Below are 18,523 nucleotides of genomic sequence, written 5' to 3'. Positions count from 1 at the left end.
CCTTAGATGGCACCGGTCCTAGTGGCACCTATGTGGGAAATGTCTACCTGGGACGCACCCCGTACCCCACCTCCACCTCCTTTGCTGGGCCCCAGCTCCATCTCCCGTGCCACCCCACCCGCCGGCTCCCTGCGTTTCGCTGTCACCCCTGGGAAGCCTTCTGCGGCTTCTTCTCTAAACACCCCACCCCCGACAGCACTGGGGTGGTGGAAGGGTCTGCCACGGGCACTGGGCTGTGACCAACTCAGGGCCAGGACGCCCCTGGGTGGCTCGAGGTGCTTCCTTGAGGCCAGCCCGTGAGGCAGGAGGGACGCCTTCTTCACGGCCAGGGGACCGACCGCCTGCACCCACCTGCCCCTGGGAGGGCGCCGTGCACGGTGGCACGTGAGCTGCAGGAGGCTTCTGGCCACCTGGCCACCCTGAGGGCAGGGACCTGGCTTGCCCCATTCGAGTCCCGTCCCAGCCTGGCGTGTAGTAGGGGTGCCATATTGATGAGAGGGCCCCGATGAGGGTGGGGCGTGATAAACGTGATGGAGAAGGGGAAGCCCTAGCCTAGAGGACTTTCAGGGGGAAACGGTTTCTTTTCCCCCAGAAAAAATTTGAATTTGAAGGAGCCAAATACAGTGTAGGGTAAGAACGAGAGCTGGGGCAGAAAAAGGGAGAATCATAATTACCCAGAAGAGGTGAGCCTCTGCCCCCCCTGACCACCACCTACGGAATCAGTTCAGAGGTTTGAAATTTGACTAAAAGGAACACTGGAAATAACAGAGAATGTGAAGGGGAAGAAACTCTCAAAGAAATAATACAGGAAAGATTTCCATAGCTGTAGGATGGCCTCCACATTGAACCCCTTTCCCCAACCCCCGGCATCTTAAAAGCCTCCCACTGAGGCACATTAGCATGAAATGTTATTGCTTCAAGAATAAAGACATGATCCTAAAAGTTCCAGAGAGGAGGAATAAATAAAGGTCAAAAAAGAAAAGAGATTTAGAAAAGCAACCATTTCCGTAACAGCAACACTGGCTGCTGAACTCAGTGAAGGGAGGTCTCCCAAATCCTGAGCTAAACAATCTGGTGTGAGATGTGAAAAAGCTACTTGAGGATGTATTCCAGCAAAACCAGGGAGTAAATCAAGAAAGAAAAAAACATGGGATCCAGGAAGCATGGACCTAACTCAAGGAAGAAAAGTTAAGGAAGCCCCAAGATTTCAACATGCAGGAGCCTGAGAGCAGCCGGCCCAGGGCAGAGCTGCAGACCTAGGGGTCCAGGAAGAAGACTCACCCCACACCTAATATGATGGAAGGTTTAAAAAAAAAAGGTGATATGATGAAGAAAGACAAAGGTGATAGGAAATTTTAAAATACTGTGTAAGGAAGGAACTATCAGAAACCTCTAAGACTCTGTCCCACAATGAATAATATTTATAAAGTTGTAATAATCTAAGTGCTATTTTAACCTAAAAATACAGTGATAATCTTGGATAACATGATACAATGACACGGGAAAGATAGACAAGGGAGATCCAAGTGTGGTGTGAGCTCATTCTTCCTCTATCAGAGCTAGAAGGAAATTGATAACGTCTAAAACTGATCAATCAAGCAATGCTAACTGAAACCCAGAATACTCAGAATCAGGGCAACATCTACCAAAAGAAATAGCTTTAAAATGAGTTCAAAGTGGTTGCTCAACCACAAACTGGTTGCCCAGGTTTTTCTGAATACGGTCAGACCTGGCTCCCCCTGGGGCTGTGAGATAAAAGCATCTCCTTCCTCCTCTGTCACTCCAAGGGCCTCAGCACCTGGCCCACCGCCAGAGGCAAGGAATGCAAGATTGGACAAGGAGCTCACCGCCTCGCCTCGCAGGGGAGACTGAGAAACCGACAAAGGCCGCCCACCCTGAGTGCAGTCTCGAACATCATGGGAGGCTGCCTGGAGGAGGTGCCGCTGAGATGAGACTTAAGAGACAGGTTAAAAAAAAAAAGCTGCATGAAGTTGGCCTGGCCAAGCTGGTGGGAAGGATGGCTGGCGTGGAAAGCGTCACAAGGAGTCATTAAACATCCCAGCTTCCTACCCATTCATTTCAGAAGGACACAAGCTGAGAGGGGGAAGTGAGTTCAAGGTCATACCACTAATGAGGCGTATTAGTCAGGAAGGACAGGTCATGCTGCGGTGACAAAAATCCCCAGGCCAACAGTGGTTATTTCCTGCTCTGAGCCCTGAGGTGTCAGCAGGGGGTGCTGCCCACCGTGGCTGGGGATGCAGGCTGACGAGGCATCCTCCCAACACCGCGACCACCAGGCAAGGTGCTCACTGGCTCTAGAAGTTTCCACCTGGGCGTGACATGCCCGCGTGTGCTCCTCCTTCATTGGCCAGAGCAAACCACAAGACCGTGCTGTCCTTCGGGCGTGCTGATGTGGCGGAAGGACCGTCCAGTCAAGTGGGAACACCCGTCGTGGTCACCATGTGACAGAGCCTGGGGCGAGCACCCCAGATCCCCCCCTTTCGGCTCAGTGCTGTGTTCGGCACACGCAGGCGCACAGGCTGCCGGGCAGTGAGCGCCCCCTCCCCACCCCGACACACCTGTGCTCCGTTTGTCCTGCAGGTGATGCTCAGCTGCCTGAGGCGAACGTCTGGGGACGACTTCTCTGGGCACACCAGCACCCCGTGGTTTGAGGACACAGGCACGGGCCAGGTCCCAGGGTCACTTACTATTGCAGACTGACGCCAAACTGCTGCGTGGGCAGAGGGGGCCGCGGCGGCGGCGTCTTGGCCGGAGGGGGTGGCCTGCCACGGAGAAGGTTCTGGAGCTTCTCGTCATACCTGCGGACACGATGGAAGCCTGGCTCTCACCCGCCGGCCCCCAGGGGCCGTGTCCCGGTGCTGGGGAAAGCCAGAGCCGCCTCGGACACCTGGACACCTGAGGGGCTCCCGCCTGAGCCTGCCACCTCGCCGCCACGCTCCTACGTGGGCTCACGCCCTGGCGATGCCCCTGCCCAGGACGGGCCTGCCCGGCTCTCCTGCCGAGCCCCACGTGGCCCCGGGGAGCAGCGGGGGACGTGGCCCCCAAGCCTGCCTGCTGCAGGTGAGCCCAGAGGCCCGGTGGCCGCCGCCCTCATCTCCCCATGGCTGAATCTAAGACAGGAGCTGGCGCAAAGCGCCACGGGGACCTGAATGCTGTGCTCATCGCCTTGTCCCCAGCACCTGGGCCAGCGCTTGATGCGCAGAAGGTGCTGGAATGTTTGTTGAAAGCACGAATAAAAAGATGAGTGAATGAAAGAGAAGAGAACGAGGACGGAAGGGTGGGGCTTCAAGTGAAAAAGCCCAGAGCCCCCTCCTTTTCCCTCCCTGCCTCTCTGCGGACACATACTGAGGCCACACCTGGGGCTGCAGCAGTGACCCCGGGAGGGCCCACCTGGCCCCAGGCAGGGAATGGGGAGTGGGGGGCGCCGCTTCCCACCGGGTGAGCAGGCAGCTCTCGAGTGGGTAAGGCAGCGGCTGGGGAGGGGGCCCTGGGACCCCGCAGCGGAAACACCACTACGGTCAAGGAGGGGCGCTGGGGGAGAGCAGGGCGGGGCCTGAGAAAGGCCTCCCGGGGCCGGCCCCTGACGCAGGCCACCGTGCAGCTGCGGCCGTTATTCCTGAAATCACGGCCGCGGCTCCTGCGCTGAGCGGCCCCCGAGGCCAGGCCCCGCGCTGGCACTTCCGGCGTGTCCGGTCCTCACCCCACTGCCCAGACCAGGAAACCGAGGCGTGGCGAGCCGTGGGCTTGCTCCAGGCCACCAGCTGGGACGGCAGCCCTGGGCTCCGCCGCCCCGTCCCTGGCCAGGGGCTCCGGCTTGGCCTCAGAGGCCCCCGGGGGCCCCCAGGGGCGGGGTCAGCGCCTCCATCGGTGACCCCGTCCCGGGGTCCTGGGCCTCTCGCGGGGCCCCAAGTGTCCCGGGCTGGCCTGGAGGGCCTCCCCAAGGTGTTCCCCGTCCCCCGAGCCCCTCCCCGACCCTGGAACCTCGTCCTGCCTTGACCCACAGACCCCTACGGGGGCCTCGGCACCTGAGGTCCATCACCCCACTCCGCCCCCAGCCCCACCCTTCCCAGCTGCTTTCCAGCAAGAGGAGGAGCTGATTGTTTCCATGGAAACGCTGCTGCAAGTACATCTCCGTCGCCCCATCCGAGGCTCCGGGGTCAGCCCTGGCCCACCCTGCGTGGCAGCCTAGGGGTGGGAGGGTCTCGCTAAGCCCACAGCCCTCCTGGGGTGACACAGGCATCTCCTGGGCGACTCTCTCTAGCTCCACGTTGCCCCTCTGCTGTCCTGGCTGCCCCCAAGCACACGTCACCTGCGGGTTGGCACAAGGGCTTCCTGATCCAGCCAAGTGGGCCCTTGAAACACATGTCGAGTCACCTCCTCCAGGAAGCCTTCCCTGACTGCCATCCTTCCCCTCCAGCAGGGTTCAGTGTCTCCTCCCGCCCCTGTCATGGCTGCCTCGTGGCCCCCACTGGCTCGAGAGTGACCAGAGGGCAGGAAGCACACGCCCCATGCCTCACCGCCCCTCCCAGTGACCTGACGCCCAGAGGGAGCCCCATAAACGCAGGGCTGGCGGACACCCTCATTTCCACGCCCCCCCCCCCGTGAGGCTGCCGAGCGCCCTTCACACACTTTGGGGAGGGCCTTGCTCTCCCAGAGAGGGAGGGGCAAAGGCCGAGAGCCCGGGCGGGGGCAGCCGTGTGCGGGCAGCCGTGCGGGGGCAGCCGTGTGGGGGCAGCCGTGCGGGGGCAGCGTGTGGGCTGCTCCTGCTCGCCGAGCCTCCGTTTTCGCCCCGGGGCGGGGTGTGGGGGGCACTGCAGTGGGGTCGAGTAGAACAGCAGACGCCCAGGGGGCCGGCAGGGAGCGAGGCCGCGGGCGGGTGCTTTCCAGGGCGCCCGGCCGGGCCTGGCGTCTCACTCCGTCCAGTCCAGCCTGGCCCCCACACCCGAGAAGCTCCTCTAAGGCAAACGCGGCGGGCACGGGCGCTGGCGACGGCGGTCGTGCTTGCGGCTCATTGTTCGCGTCAGTTTGGCCACGGCGGGTGAGGAAACAGCCCGCCCAGGCCCCTGCCCTGCACCGGCAGCGAGCATCGCGTCTCGGCGGGCGCCGCAGGCTCGGCCCCGTCTGGCCAGGAGCACGAGTGGGAATTCAGCTTCCGGCATGAACGGGATTGGACCCAGGGACTGGGCAGACTGGGGTACGTGCCACGCTTCTGGGGACAGGACTTCTCTCGGCACCCACCTTACCACTTCCGGGGGGACGAGCAGCTGGTCGGATTTGAGGTGCTCGCGGAGCTCACTCAGAGAGTTCAAATAGGTGACCTTTTTCCCAAACTTGTGACTAAAAAGCAGAAAGAAGAGAATAGAGACGATCACAGGTGGGCAGAGGAGCCGGGAGGAGGCGAGGGCCGGGGGGCTCGGGGCGAGGCGGGCAGCCTCCATACTGAGGGGCGGAACTGCCGACACGACTGAAACCCGGGCAGGACGAAGCCGCGCACATCTGGGACGTTTCGCACTCGTCACACCTTGGTGCCAAACACTCTGCAGGTGTCACCTGCACAGAAACAACCACTCGCCTTCAATCTGGCCCTGCCGTGAGTTTGCACAGAAAGCAGACCCAGGGCAGCACCTCTCCCGGGGGTGCAGGCAGCGGCCCCCAGCCGGCTGGCCCCTCGCTGCCAGGGGTCCCGCGAGGGCGTCTGAAGCCCCGTGCCCGCGGGGACCACGCGAGACGCTCGGGGTCTCACTCAGGGACAGCGTCTGTCCGGGGACGCCAGCGGGCCGGCTGGGCAGTGAGGCCACACTTGCTGCACCCGGCCCCTCTGTCCCCTCCCCTGCGGGCCCCCGGGCGGTCCCCTCCTCCATCCTGGCCTCAGCCCCCCTCTGAAAGCGGGGTCTCCCCAAAGGGGGTGGGAAGACAAGGTGAGACTTGGGCCCGGAGCAGGCTCTGCACCCTGGGGCGCTACCAGCCAGGCTCAGGCTCCTCAGCTGCACAAGGGGCACTACCCGAGGGCCGCCCAGCCCCCAGGGCCGGGGTGCAGCCCCCTCCTGCGCTGCCCCAGGCCCGGCCAGCCCAGGAGGCTGAGCCGCGTGCACCGGCGCCCCCTGGTGGCAGGAGAGCCGGACCTGGCACAAGCACGTGGGACCAGGGACTTTGGACTCAAGGTCCTGGCCGTGGAGGGCGCAGGGGGCCCAGGGAAGGCTCCAGCTGCAGAAGGGCCACTGAGGCCAAGGGACACGGCGAAGGGAGGCAGGCAGCCCCGTGGCATGGGGACCGCCATCCTGCAGGGGTGGCTGCAGGCTCAGAGGTCAGCTTCAAAGCCACGGGGAGGCCTCCTGGGCCAAACCCCAGCCCATGTGGGAGACCCCCCAAACTCTTCTCTCTGCGGCTTTCCCAGCCCCCTTGGACAGCAGCTGGGCCCTGGGGGGCAGACAAGCACAGCCAGGAAGGGCCGGCGCGTCCAGCGGCTCACGCACGGGTACGTGGCAGGACCGCTGGGTTCTTGCTAGGGCTGCAGCCACCACCGGGCCCCAGGTCCACCCGGGCGTCCGGGTTAGGACGTCTGGGCTGGCCGTTGGGGACCTCCCTCCTGTGCGCAGACATCTGAAAGCCACAGCACGGGGCCACTTCCCCACTGTGGCTCCTCTCCTGCCCTCACTGGGCCCCTCCAGGCCCCTGCCATGTCCACACCGGAGGCAGGAGGCGGCGGGGAGCCCCCCGGGCTGGAGGCGGGAGCCCTTATTGCTGTGTGATCTCGGGCACACCACTCAGCTTCTCTGAGCACCAACTTCCCCACGTTTGGAAATCTGGGGACATATGAATGCCGTCTTAGGATTTGTTCAGGGGTGACTGGCACATGAAAGGTGTACTAGAAATTGGAATTAATCACAAAGTGACAATAAAATTCAAAAACACTGTCAGTCCACACGGACGATCTATTGATGCCAGATGCTGTTTTAAAACACTTCACATGTGTCAAGTCAGTGCATTGTCTTAACAACAGCGGGACTTAAAAGGAGCTCTGTGGGGAAACCGAGGCAGGCAGCTGTTGTATCTCTTGCCCAGGTTAACAAATAGTAAGGGGCAAGTAGATTCAAGCCCAGGCCTCCTGGCTCCAGGCGTCGTGTGGGCTGCTGCGCTGCAAACAAGCACGACAGGGGAAATGCTTTTCCCACAAAGACCTTTAGAGCTTTCTCAAGCGCTAAGATTTTCCCAGGTGAGTGACAGCACCGATAAACAGACAAACGTGTGCGGCTAGTTTGGGACGTTAGGCCCACCAGGGCCGGCTTCGGTCTGAACCAGCACAGCCCAGCGCGGGGGGCCCTTTAAACCACAACGAGACAGGCAGACGGAAGCTCCCAATGGGCATCCAGGGGGGAACTGGCAGGGAATTCCAGCCGAACAGGAGCTCTCGGGCCATAAAACCTCGTCATGGATTCACAGATGGCTGCTGACTCAGGGCAGTTGTTCTGGAATTTTCAGCGGATGGGGGCTGCAGATCTGAGACCCGCCTCCACCCCACTCGCAGGGCCCCGCAGCCCAATTTCTGCAGAGGGACAGTTTTGACAAGCGGTGGCGAAGGGGAGCCTGAGACCTGCCTGGTGAGGACGGCGGCGAGCTCTTTTTTTTTTTTTTTGAGCATTTTTTATTGTATTTTTTCAAAGACACATAGATCACAAAAAATGTTACATTAAAATATGAGAGGTTCCCGTATACCCACCCCCTCTGCTCCTCCCACATCGACAACCCCCGCCATCCCCACGGCACGTCCCCTGCGTTTGGTGGACGCATCTTGACTATGCATCAACTCCTAAAAAGGTTTCAGTGCCAGAAGGACCCGACTTAAGCTGATCAGACGTCTCAGTCTGCAGGACGCACTGATGAAGAAGAGCTCAGCCCAGAGCACCCGGAGGGCTCGGTCCTGCACGCCACGCGCGGCGCCCGGCTCAGCCTCTGCCGTGAGGGGTGGGGGCGGGTTCTGGAGGAGCCCCTCCTGCAGGACAGGGCATGGGGCTGGCCCGGGCAGCAGGGCGAGCGGCGGGGCCGGGGCCAGAGGGCACCTCTGCCGGCGAGGACGTGGGCGCAGAGGCTGCGGCCGCCCCTGCCTCTGCGGGGAGGGGCGGGGTCTCACCGGGTCGGCAGCGTCCGGGGCCAAGCGCTCCGCCGGGCAGTAGCCGGCCCGTCCTGCCGCGCCGCCTCGGGGGCCAGGGCTGCTGCGGGGATACCACGGCCGGGCCCTTAGCCCGCGGGGATGGGTCGTCACGCAGTTTGGGGGGCTGGGGGCCCAACGTCGAGGTGCTGGCACGGCCACGCCCCCTGGAGGTCCGTAGGGCGCCCCGCGCCGCCAGGTCTGCCTCCGCCTCGGGCCCCTCCCTCTCCAAATCTCCTCGGCTAATACACACCGCAGGCGTCCAGAGGCCCACCTTGACGCGGTCTGGCCTCACCTTAACATCTTCAGAGATCCTACCGCAGGTGGCGTCACACCCCAGGACAAGGGTACGACTTGAACTTGTCTTTGTGCAGGACAGGATTCGATCCACAGCAAATACTCGGCTCAAGGCCCCTTCCTCCAGGAAGCCACCCGTGATTACAGCCTCGAAGCAAGCCGGCCAGGCCCCTCCCCCTTGCAGCACCACGTGCGCACTGCCTGAGCTGCGAACCACGAGGATGAGGCCACACCTGGAAGGTTCTGCCCCTGCCTGGAACAAGCGCTCCTGGACGACAGGGCCTGCCTCTCGCCTGGCTCTGGGTCCCACGGCCTTGCTCAGAGCCTGGCAAACCTTAGGTGCAAAGCCGTACGTGTGCACACGTGAGGGGGCCAGATTCTGCAGAAGAGGGGCCGTGGGAGGGGGGCAGAGACGCGGGGTAGCGGGGGCTGGAAAGGGCAGACGAGGCGCAGGAGCAGGTTTGGGCCGTGGACAGCAACTGGAGTCACTGGCACAAGAGTGTGTGCGTGTGCAAGTGTGTGTCAGTGAGTGTGTCAGGGGTGGGAGGGTACGTGAGCGTGGACCGTGTGTGTGAAGAGAAGGGGCTGGCGGGCAGCGCCGGGCGGCAGGTGCAGTGACAGGCAGGCCGCTTGCATGGGTTTCCTGCTGCCACACGAACTGGCACCAACGTGTTGGCTTGAATGCGAGAAACTGCTTTTCTGGCCTGGAGGCCGGTGGTCCAACCCAGGACCCCGGGGATGGGCCAAGGTGGGGGCAGCGCTGGCTCCTCCTGGGGCTCCGGGGCAGAATCTGCTTCCTCCCTGTTTCCAGCTGCTAGGCACCCGTGTCCCTCGCCCGTAGCTTTTTCCTTGGCTCATGGCCCCTTTTCCTCAGATCGTGGCCCACATTCCTTGACTCGTGGCCTGTTCCTCTTCTCGTGGCCCGTTCCTTGGCTCATGGCCCCATGTTCCTTGGTCCATGGCTTACATTCCTCTGCTCATGGTCCCTTTTCCTCTGCTCGTGGCCTTTTCCTCTGCTCGTGGCCTTTTCCTCGGTTCATGGCCCCTTTTCCTCAGCCTGTGGCCTTTTCCTCAGCCTGTGGCCTTTTCCTCTGCACGTGGCCCCTGTTCCTCTGCTCGTGGCCCACATTCCTCGGCTCTGGCCCCTTTCCCCACCTTCAAGGGAGCAGCGGCACCTCTGACGTGGCTTGTCGCTGCGTGTCCCTCCGAGCCCAGCTGGGAAAGGGCCTCTGGTGTCCAGCCGTGTGAGAAGAGTGGGCCTCCGGGCAGTCCTGCGCCGGTCTCGGCTCACACCTCCACCCTTCACCCAGGAGGTGACACGCTCGCAGGCTCCAGGACTTGGGGGCGTCTTTGGGGGCCATGATTCTGCCGCTGCATCAGAGAAGAAGGGTCCTGAAGACCGTGTCGACTGACGTCCCAGGAGGGCCAGGCATGGGGACAGACCTGGGGTGGGGGCAGGGGACGGGCGGGGCAGTTCACGCTCCTTGGGGGTCTGGGGACACTTCCGGGAGGGGGAGCCAGCTGGGGGGGGCAGGGGGCACAGTGGAGGGGACCCGGGCAGCATGGCCGTGTGACCCTGCAGGCCCTTGCCTGTGTCCGGCTTCCTGCCCTGTAAACTGGGAACAGCACCCCTGCCTCCCGGGGGAGGGCGGCGCGGGGCAGGTGGACGGCTCACGCGGGCAGCACCTCGGGTTTCAGCAGGCGAAGGCAGGCAAGGGGCACGGAGAGGGGAAGGCCGAGGCCTGGAAGTGGGGCTCGGGGTGGCCGGGAGCAGCGTCCCCCCAGGTCTGCCTCCCTGAGGGGTTGCCCGAGACCCCCCAGGGCCCCCGCCCCGATGCAGTCACCTCACCTGTGTGCTGCCCCCTCCCTCGTGCAGGTCTGGGCTCTCTGAACCAGGAGGCCCCAGGCCCGGCCCACTGGCTCCCACTGAGCCACGCAGTGCTGGCCCTGGCCACCAGGCAGCGAAGGCGCCCGTGGGTCTCTCACTGCCCCACCCCACCCGCTCATGCCACGTGGCACCACATGTGCAGCCTGTGCCTTCTGCACATGGCCACAAGGGAGCGAGAAATGCCACGTGACGTGGCCAGAGCACCGTGGCCTTGCCAGCCTCCCGTTAGCAAGGTGGGGGCCGCCCCGTGGGGAAAGGAGCAGGACCTGGAGGACGCAGATGGAAGTGGCCACGTGTCCGGCGTGGCTCTTGCGGCCTGTTCTTTGGGTGGGTGCACAGTAAAGGGCTGGCTCGGCAGGGTGGGGCCGTGCTGGGTGACCTCAGGGCCGTGGCTGTCCCCCGGGTGGGCGTGTCTTTCCCCAGGGCATGGGGCCACCTGGCTGGCTCGTGACACCAGCGTGATCCGGGACGGGCTTGACCACGGGAGGGGCTGCAGGCCGAGCGGGAGGGTCGGCCGGGTGACATGCTGCACCCACGGGGCCCACGCCCAGTCAAACCCCGGACGCCAGGGGCCAGTGAGCCGCCTCGGCTGACCCTGCCGCGTGCATGCTGTCACCCATGCTGTCACCCATCGCTGCTGGGAGAACTGAGCGCTGCCCGTCCACCATGGGGCCAGGACAACGGACGCACCCGCCGGCCTCCTGCGACCTTTGACCCCTGCTGACTTCAGCCCGTGTCCTTTCACTCTAAAAAGCCATCACTGAGCGTCCAACAGCTTTGTAAACTTTTTCGAGTCCTGCTAGTGAATCAGCAGACCCCAGGGGGCCCGGGGGGCCGCCAGCTGCAGAGCGGGGCTGCTAGGGCCGAGGGACGTTTAAAGCAGCAGGCGCAAACCTCGCAGGGGGCGTGAATGGCGCTGCGAGCTGTGACCGTCAGTGCAGGGTGTACGGCCAGCCTCCGACCGGCCGCAGGCCCCAGGGCCAGACACACGCTGCCCCAGAGGGGGGATCTCCACGGCGCCCGGCCCTCGGCAGACCCTGGGGGGTGGGTGGGGGCAGACACACGGGTACCCAGACACAGGGGGGGCCCTCCATGGTGACAGGGAACAGCCATCTCCCGAGACCAGGGCGGTGGGCTCTGCGAGCCCGGGAGACCCTCGCCAGGGCACCGCGTACCTGATGAGGGGCTTGAAAATGTTCCACAGGACTTTGACAAAGCTGGTGGGGTGCACGATGTACAGCGCTTTCAGGTTCTTCCTGTACCTGGGAGGGGGTGAGAGACACCGGCGGCCGCTGAGCACAGAGCACTCACCTCCACCCGAAGAGGTCTTCCAGAACTTTCCATCCTCAACACAGACAATTTAGGGAAACCCAACAAAAGCAGAAGAAATAGAAGGAGCTCAAACTGGGAAAATCTGGGCTGTTCTCCTGCTGCCACCGTCGGCATTCACACAGCCCTTCCCGCCCCCACCCGCGGGGGCTCCCTCACGGGGCGGGGGGCGCCAGGGAAGGCAGGCAGAGGTGGGCAACGCACGCGACCTCAAGGGCAGTGTGACGACACTGTCAAGCTTAAAGCTGCACGGACCCTGCCACCCAACAGCCCTTGGCTAAGAATCGATCCTGTTGCTAGAAGGAAGCCACTGTGTTATTTGGACTAGAAAAACAAAGCAAAACACCGAAACCCAGCACGAACCTTGTTACCTCGTTGCCACTTAGCACGAGGCGGGTTAAGGAGCCCCAGCCCACCCGCGCACGGGATCCACCGCCGTTTGAGAGCGAGGCAGCGCCTCCCTTCCCGCTTCCCAAATAACTCATCTGATTAGGCCCAGGAAGGCAGCTGTCCACTGGGGTGCCGGAGGCTGAGGACGGGCCCTGGGGGTGCCAGAGCCCCAGGGGGAGAGAGGACCACCTGGCCTGGGGGCGCCAGAGCCCCAGGGAGAGGGAGGACCACCTGGCCTGGGGGTGCCAGAGCCCCAGGGGGAGCTGGGCCTCCGGGTGGGCTCAGCCAGTCGTGCTGGACCCGGCTCTTACCTACTTGCAAGAGGTGATTGTCCAGTTTTTAGGAGCTTGGGGGAGATGGCAGTGGAAAAGCTATCATTCCATATTAAATGATATAAACTCACACTTAGATAGATAAGAGAAGAAGGCTGGAAACCAGGGGGGTGCAGTAGCGGCAGGCTGCAACCTCCTCTAATAGGATTGGAGCGTCAGTTGCACACCTCCGGTGATGGAGGGCTCATCACTCCCGGGTAGACCTTTTGCAGTTGGGTGGTTTCGGCACCTGGACTGGCCTTCCTTTTGGCGTCCACAGCTCACCCACCCCCACCCCCATGGGTCCCGACCCTCCTTCGTGGAGGGGGGGGAAAGGTTCCCACAGCACAGGCCTGGCCCCTCCCCCTGGGCAGCAGGACGAGCACGGCCGTCCCCGCGCCGGCCTCGTTGGGAAGGTCGCTGCTTCAGGCGTCCCCTCCTGGACGACTCCGCCGTCAACAGCCTGCACGACGGGCCTGTGACGGCCGCCCCCGCTGGACAGGGCTGGACGCTGGTGGTGTCACCGTGACGCCCGCACACCAGCTAAGTTTCCTGCACCTTCCACGGGCACGCCTTACCCAGTGTCCACAAACGCTCTTGCTTCCCCCAAAAGGAACACCTCCATTTTTAAAGCGAGGCGCCAGCAGCCCACACCCCCAGAAAGGAGGGGGTGCCGCTCCTGGCTACCTTCCCGAGGTCACTTCTTTGGGGTAATTTCTGGCAGTAAAACGTCCCTGGAGGCACAGGCTCGTGTCACCTAAGGAATGTGGGGTGCATTTCTGTTCGTCCCATGCAGGGGGTGCAGAGGACAAAACATTGATCTGCCTCGAGGGTGACGCGTGCATCTTCGCCGTCAGCCCGAGCTTCCTCCAGTGCTGCTCTGAGGTCCTTCTCTTCTCTAGCACCTGACAAGGCGCCACTGCTTCCTGCGCTAAGTCCGGCACCTTTAGCCTGGCCCCAAAGCATCTAACCCACCCCTCCCCTGGCCAGGCCCCAAGTGCCCACGAGAACCGTCCGGTCCAGCCCTCCTCGCGCCTCCTTGTGCCTGAACCAACCTTCTCTGATCATCAACAATCAACGCCCTGCCCATGGCTCCAGGGGCAGCTCGAAGGCGGCCTCCTCCAGGCAGCCCTTCTGATTACCCCGGGTGGAAGCCTGGAACCTGCTGCGGGCCACGTGCCCCTCCTTCCTCCCACCACACAGGTATTGAGATGACGCCTTGTGCAGACCCTCTCCTGGGTGCGAGGGACAGAGCGGAGCATGGGGCCATGGCATGGTACAGGCGGCTGACGGGTCTGCAAACATGTCACTCTGTAGGGACTGGGGTGGGCGTCTGCTCAGGGACAGTGGGGCCCCTAGCGGGGACTGCTGCTTCTCCTGGGACAATCCAGGGAGGCTTCCTGGAGGAGGATGAGAGCAGGGGCTTGCTCATCTCTGACTCCCCCACAGGGCCTGGCACATAACCAGTGCCCAATAAGTGACTGCAGGGAGGTGGATGTGGCTCAACTGATGGAATGTCCGCCTACCACATGGGAGGTCCAGGGTTCAAACCCCGGGCCTCCTTGACCCGTGTGGAGCTGGCCCATGCACAGTAATGATGCGCGCAAGGAGTGCCATGCCATGCGTGTGGGAGCCCTATGTGCAGGGAGTGCGCCCCGTAAGGAGAGCCGCCCAGCGCGAAAGAAAGTGCAGCCTGCCCAGGAGTGGCGCCGGCCGCACACACGGAGAGCTGGTGCAGCAAGATGACACAACAACAAAGGGACAGATTTCTGGTGCCACTGACAAGAATACAAGCGGACACAGAAGAACACACAGTGAATGGACACAGAGAGCAGACAACGGGGCGGGGGGAAGGGAAGAGAAATAAATTTTAAAAAGTAAACCTTAAAATAAACAAATAAACAACTGCAAAGGGCAGCAGCAAAGCTTTCCTTAAGCCACAGGCAGGAAGCTGAGATGGTGCTGCACAAGGAGAGCGGGCCCCAGGGGCGGTCTGGAGGGGGGGCCTCTGGGGCAAAGCCGACACCTGCCCCCCCTCACGGGGCAGGGAGGCCTCCTGCTGGGTCTGGAAGGACCTGAAGACCCACAGGACTTCAGGAATCAACGTCCACCACCGACAGCACGGTCACCAGCAAACACTGTAAGATGTCGCTCGGGCAAAACTGCTGGCTCCAGGCGGGGCCTGGGGACGGCCCCCGCCCGCCATGTGCTGGCCGACCCGCCCTCGGGGGCCTCCCCGCCAACCCCGAGCTGCTCCCCTCACAGACGCGAACCATAAGAGAGGCCCTTGAAAACTGTAAAGCGCTGTGCAACGGGAGGGTCATTTGGTGAAGGAATGATGGTGAGGCCGGATTTCTTTGCAACAATTCGCTAGACCGGGGCTGGGCAGACCAGGGCCCACGGGCCAAATCCGGCCCGCCGCCCGCTTTCGCAACGGCCCGCGAGTTAAGCTGTATAATTTTTACTGTTTGAGAAAAAAAAATGGCAAGAATGATGTTTTGTGGCACACGAAAGCGGAATGAAATTCGCCTTTTGGTGTCCGTGAAGCAGTTTAGTGGGCTCCCAGCCCGGTCCAGTTACTTCTCCTCTAGGCTGTGCTTGGCTGGCCCTGTGCTACCCCTGCCCCCGGCCCTGCGGGGAGGTGGCCCACCCGCCCGCCCGCGTGTCCCGGGAAGGCTGGCCGGCACCCACTTGCGGTCGAACTCCTGGTAGGCGTTCTGGAGCCAGCCCAGCGACGGCTTGTTCCGGCTGCTCAGCCCGTGGTGGAAGTAGACGATGGTGTAATCGTGCTCCACGTACTGGTCCAGCGTGTACTTCAAATACCTGCGGGCGAAGCGTGAGGATGGATACGAAATCACCGTCTTGTTCTCACACCCGGTACGCTTGCCATGTCAGGGCAGCGCCTGGTCCCCTGGCGGGTGCCCCGTTACACCAGGGCTGCACGCCGGGGGGCGCCATCTGTGACGTGACCTCTGGAGCTCAGAGCTGGTGATTACTTACCCAAGGTCACACAGCTAATAACAGGATGTGGAGGCCAAGAAAGTTCCCCCGAAAAACACCCACATCAAATTCCCTGGAACCTGAGAAGGTGCCCTCGTTTAGAAAGCGGGTCTTTGCCGTTATGATTAAGTTGACGCTCTTGAGAGATGGAGCTTCAACTGCGTTGTCCTGCTGGGGCCCAAATGCCAACACGTCTCCTGATAAGCTGGATATAGAAGGCAGAGGAGAGGGAGGCAGAGCGCAGGGACACGCCTACAGGCCAGGGGACACCAAGGATAGCCGGCAGCCACCAGAAGCCAGAAATGGCAAGGAGCAGATTCTCCCCTAGCCCTGCCGAGGCCTGGATTTAGCGCACTTCCGTTTTTTCTTTTTTTTTCTTTTGGATATACCACAATTTCTTTAAATGATCCCCTTTTGTTGGGCATTTTTTTTTCCTTGTGTCAACGTTTGTTTTTTCTTTTCTTTTTCTTTTTTTTCTTTGTTTTTTTAATATTACATTAAAAAAATATGAGGTCCCCACACACCCACACACCCCTCACCCCACTCCTCCCCTCATAGCAACAATCTCATCCATCATCATGAGACATTCATTGCATTTGGTGAATACATCTCAGCACCGCTGCACCTCATGGTCAGTGGTCCACGTCATAGCCCACACTCTCCCACGTTCCACCCATTGGGCCATAGGAGGACATACACATACAATGTCCGGTAACTATCCCTGCAGCATCACCCAGGACAACTCCAAGTCCCGAAAACGCCTCCACATCTCATCTCTTCCTCCCATTCCCCACACCCAGCAGCCACCATGGCCACTTTCTCCACACCAAGGCCACATTTTCTTCGATTACTAATCACAATAGTTCATGAATAGAACTTCTGTTGTTTCAAGTCACCAGGTTGTGGTCATTTGTTCCAGCAGCCCAGGAAACTCATATAGGGGATGCCTAGGATTTGAACTCAGGCCTCTGATGCCACAGGCTTTGCTTTTTGTCCTCAGTGCTGTTTGCCCTTTCCACTTAGACCCTCTTCTGTTTTACAGCATTTATAGAAGCAACTGACTCTTTCCAGATTTGCTTCCTGTGGTGGTTTGGAACTTTATGAACCCCAGAAAATCGTGTTCTTAAATTAATCCCATTCCTGTGGGAGCAAACCCAGTGTATGCAGGACCTTTTGAAGCGGTTACTCCAGTTAAGGTGTGGTCCAGGGTGGGTCTTAGTCCTCTCACTGGGCTCCTTTACAAGAGAATAAAATTCAGACAAGGAGAAAGCCACGGAAGTAACAAGCTGAAGTAATGAAGCCCAGGAGAGAAGGGAGGGCCAGCAGTCACAGCCGTGCGCCTGCCATGTGACGGAGGAGTCTGGGTCACCAGCAGCCAGGCTCCGGAAGAAAGCATCATCTTGATGATAACTTGATCTGGACATTTTTCTCAGCCACCAAACTGTAAGCTTGTAATAAATTCCTATTGTTTAAAGCCAAACCATCTCACGGAATCTGTTTCAGCAGCCTAGCAGACTAAAACAGATTTGGTACCAGAAGAGTGGGGTGCTGCTATTGCAAATACCGAAAACATGGAAACAGGCAAGGGAGAGAGGCTGGAATAATTGTGAGGCGCACGAGAGAAAAGTCCTAGATTGCCTTGAAAAGACTTTGGTAGAAACAAGGAGGCTAAAGGTACTTCCAATGAGGCCTTAGACAGAGACGAGGAATGTGTCATTGCAAACCGGAAGAAAAGTGGCCCTTGTTTTAAAGTGGCAGAGAACTGGGGCGGCGGACTTGGCCCAGTGGTTAGGGCGTCCGTCTACCACATGGGAGGTCCGTGGTTCAAACCCCGGGTCTCCTTGACCTGTGTGGAGCTGGCCATGCGCAGTGCTGATGCGCGCAAGGAGTGCCCTGCCACGCACGGGTGTCCCCCGTGTAGGGGAGCCCCACGCGCAAGGAGTGCGCCTTGCAAGGAGAGCCGCCCAGCGTGAAAGAAAGTGCAGCCTGCCCAGGAATGGCGCCGCACACACAGAGAGCTGATACAACAAGATGACGCAACGAAAAGAAACACAGATTTCCATGCCACTGACAACAACAGAAGCAGACAAAGAAGATGCAGCAAATAGACACAGAGAACAGACAACCGGGGTGAGGGGAGAGGAAGGGGAGAGAAATAAATAAATAAATAAATCTTTTTTTAAAAAATAAAGTGACAGAGAACTATGCAAAAATTGAAGCAGATTTGGCTCAATGGATAGGGCATCCGCCTACCACATGGGAGGTCCAAGGTTCAAACCCAGGGCCTCCTGACCTGTGTGGTGAGCTGAACCATGCACATTGCTGATGCACGCAAGGAGTGCCCTGCCACACAGGGGTGTCCCCTATGTAGGGGAGCCCCACGTGCAAGGAGTGCGCCCGTAAGGAGAGCCTCCCAGTGCGAAAGAAAATGCAGCCTGCCCAGGAATGGCGCTGCACACATGGAGAGCCGAGGCAGCAAGATGAAGCAACAAAAAGAAACACAGATCCCGGGTGCTGCTGACAAGAATACAAGTGGACACAGAAGAACACACAGTGAATAGACACAGAAAGCAGGCAACTGGGGGGGGTGGGAGGATGAGAGAAATTTAAAAAAATAAATCTTAAAAAAAAAAATCTAGCCCTGATGTCATATGGAAGGCTGAATTTGAAAGTGACACGCTTGGATGTTCAGCTGAGGAGATCTCCAAACTAAATGTGGAAAGCGCAGCCTGGTTTCGCCTTGCAGCTTATAGGAAAATGCGAGTGGAAAGGGATAAGCTGAGAACTGAACTCCTGGGCACGAAGACCAGAAAGGGACGGTTTAGAAAATTCTGAACGTCCAGAAAGTGAATCCCCAGAGAACACTGCTCCACGTGAGGGCTTAGCTGAATGTGGAACCACTTAGCCGTTTCAGTGCAAGTCAGGACTGGAAACACAGCTATCCGGAAAGGATTTGCGGAAAGTTCTTCTGTGTGCTGGTTTGGACCCCTGAGTACTACATGTGAAACCGATGCGGTTTTCTGCTTTTTTTTAAAGCTTTTATTTTTTTTCCTGCCCCACCCCCCGCTGTTTGCTGTCTGTGTGCACTTGCCATTGAGCGTCTGTGTCTGTTTCTTTTCATCTTCTCATCTTGTTTTCTCC

General features: G+C 60.4%; 1 protein-coding gene across 4 annotated transcripts in view; it reads right to left on the bottom strand.

The window, feature by feature from the left end:
• Positions 1-18,523, bottom strand: part of ARHGAP8 (Rho GTPase activating protein 8) — a 123,245-nt gene that overhangs the window by 29,362 nt on the left and 75,360 nt on the right. For all 4 annotated transcript variants that reach the window (XM_058308916.2, XM_071219104.1, XM_058308915.2 and 1 more), the window contains exons 5-8: positions 15,074-15,205; positions 11,528-11,614; positions 5,260-5,358; positions 2,709-2,819 (exon numbers count right to left, since the gene is read on the bottom strand). In XM_058308916.2, the coding sequence (XP_058164899.1) occupies positions 2,709-2,819; positions 5,260-5,358; positions 11,528-11,614; positions 15,074-15,205 (429 nt within the window). The remainder of the gene's footprint in view (positions 1-2,708; positions 2,820-5,259; positions 5,359-11,527; positions 11,615-15,073; positions 15,206-18,523) is intronic.

Source organism: Dasypus novemcinctus, chromosome 12, assembly GCF_030445035.2.
Source record: "Dasypus novemcinctus isolate mDasNov1 chromosome 12, mDasNov1.1.hap2, whole genome shotgun sequence".
NCBI lineage: Eukaryota > Metazoa > Chordata > Mammalia > Cingulata > Dasypodidae > Dasypus > Dasypus novemcinctus.
The sequence above is the reverse complement of the archived record's forward strand: the minus strand, read 5'-3'. Positions and strand labels throughout refer to the sequence as shown.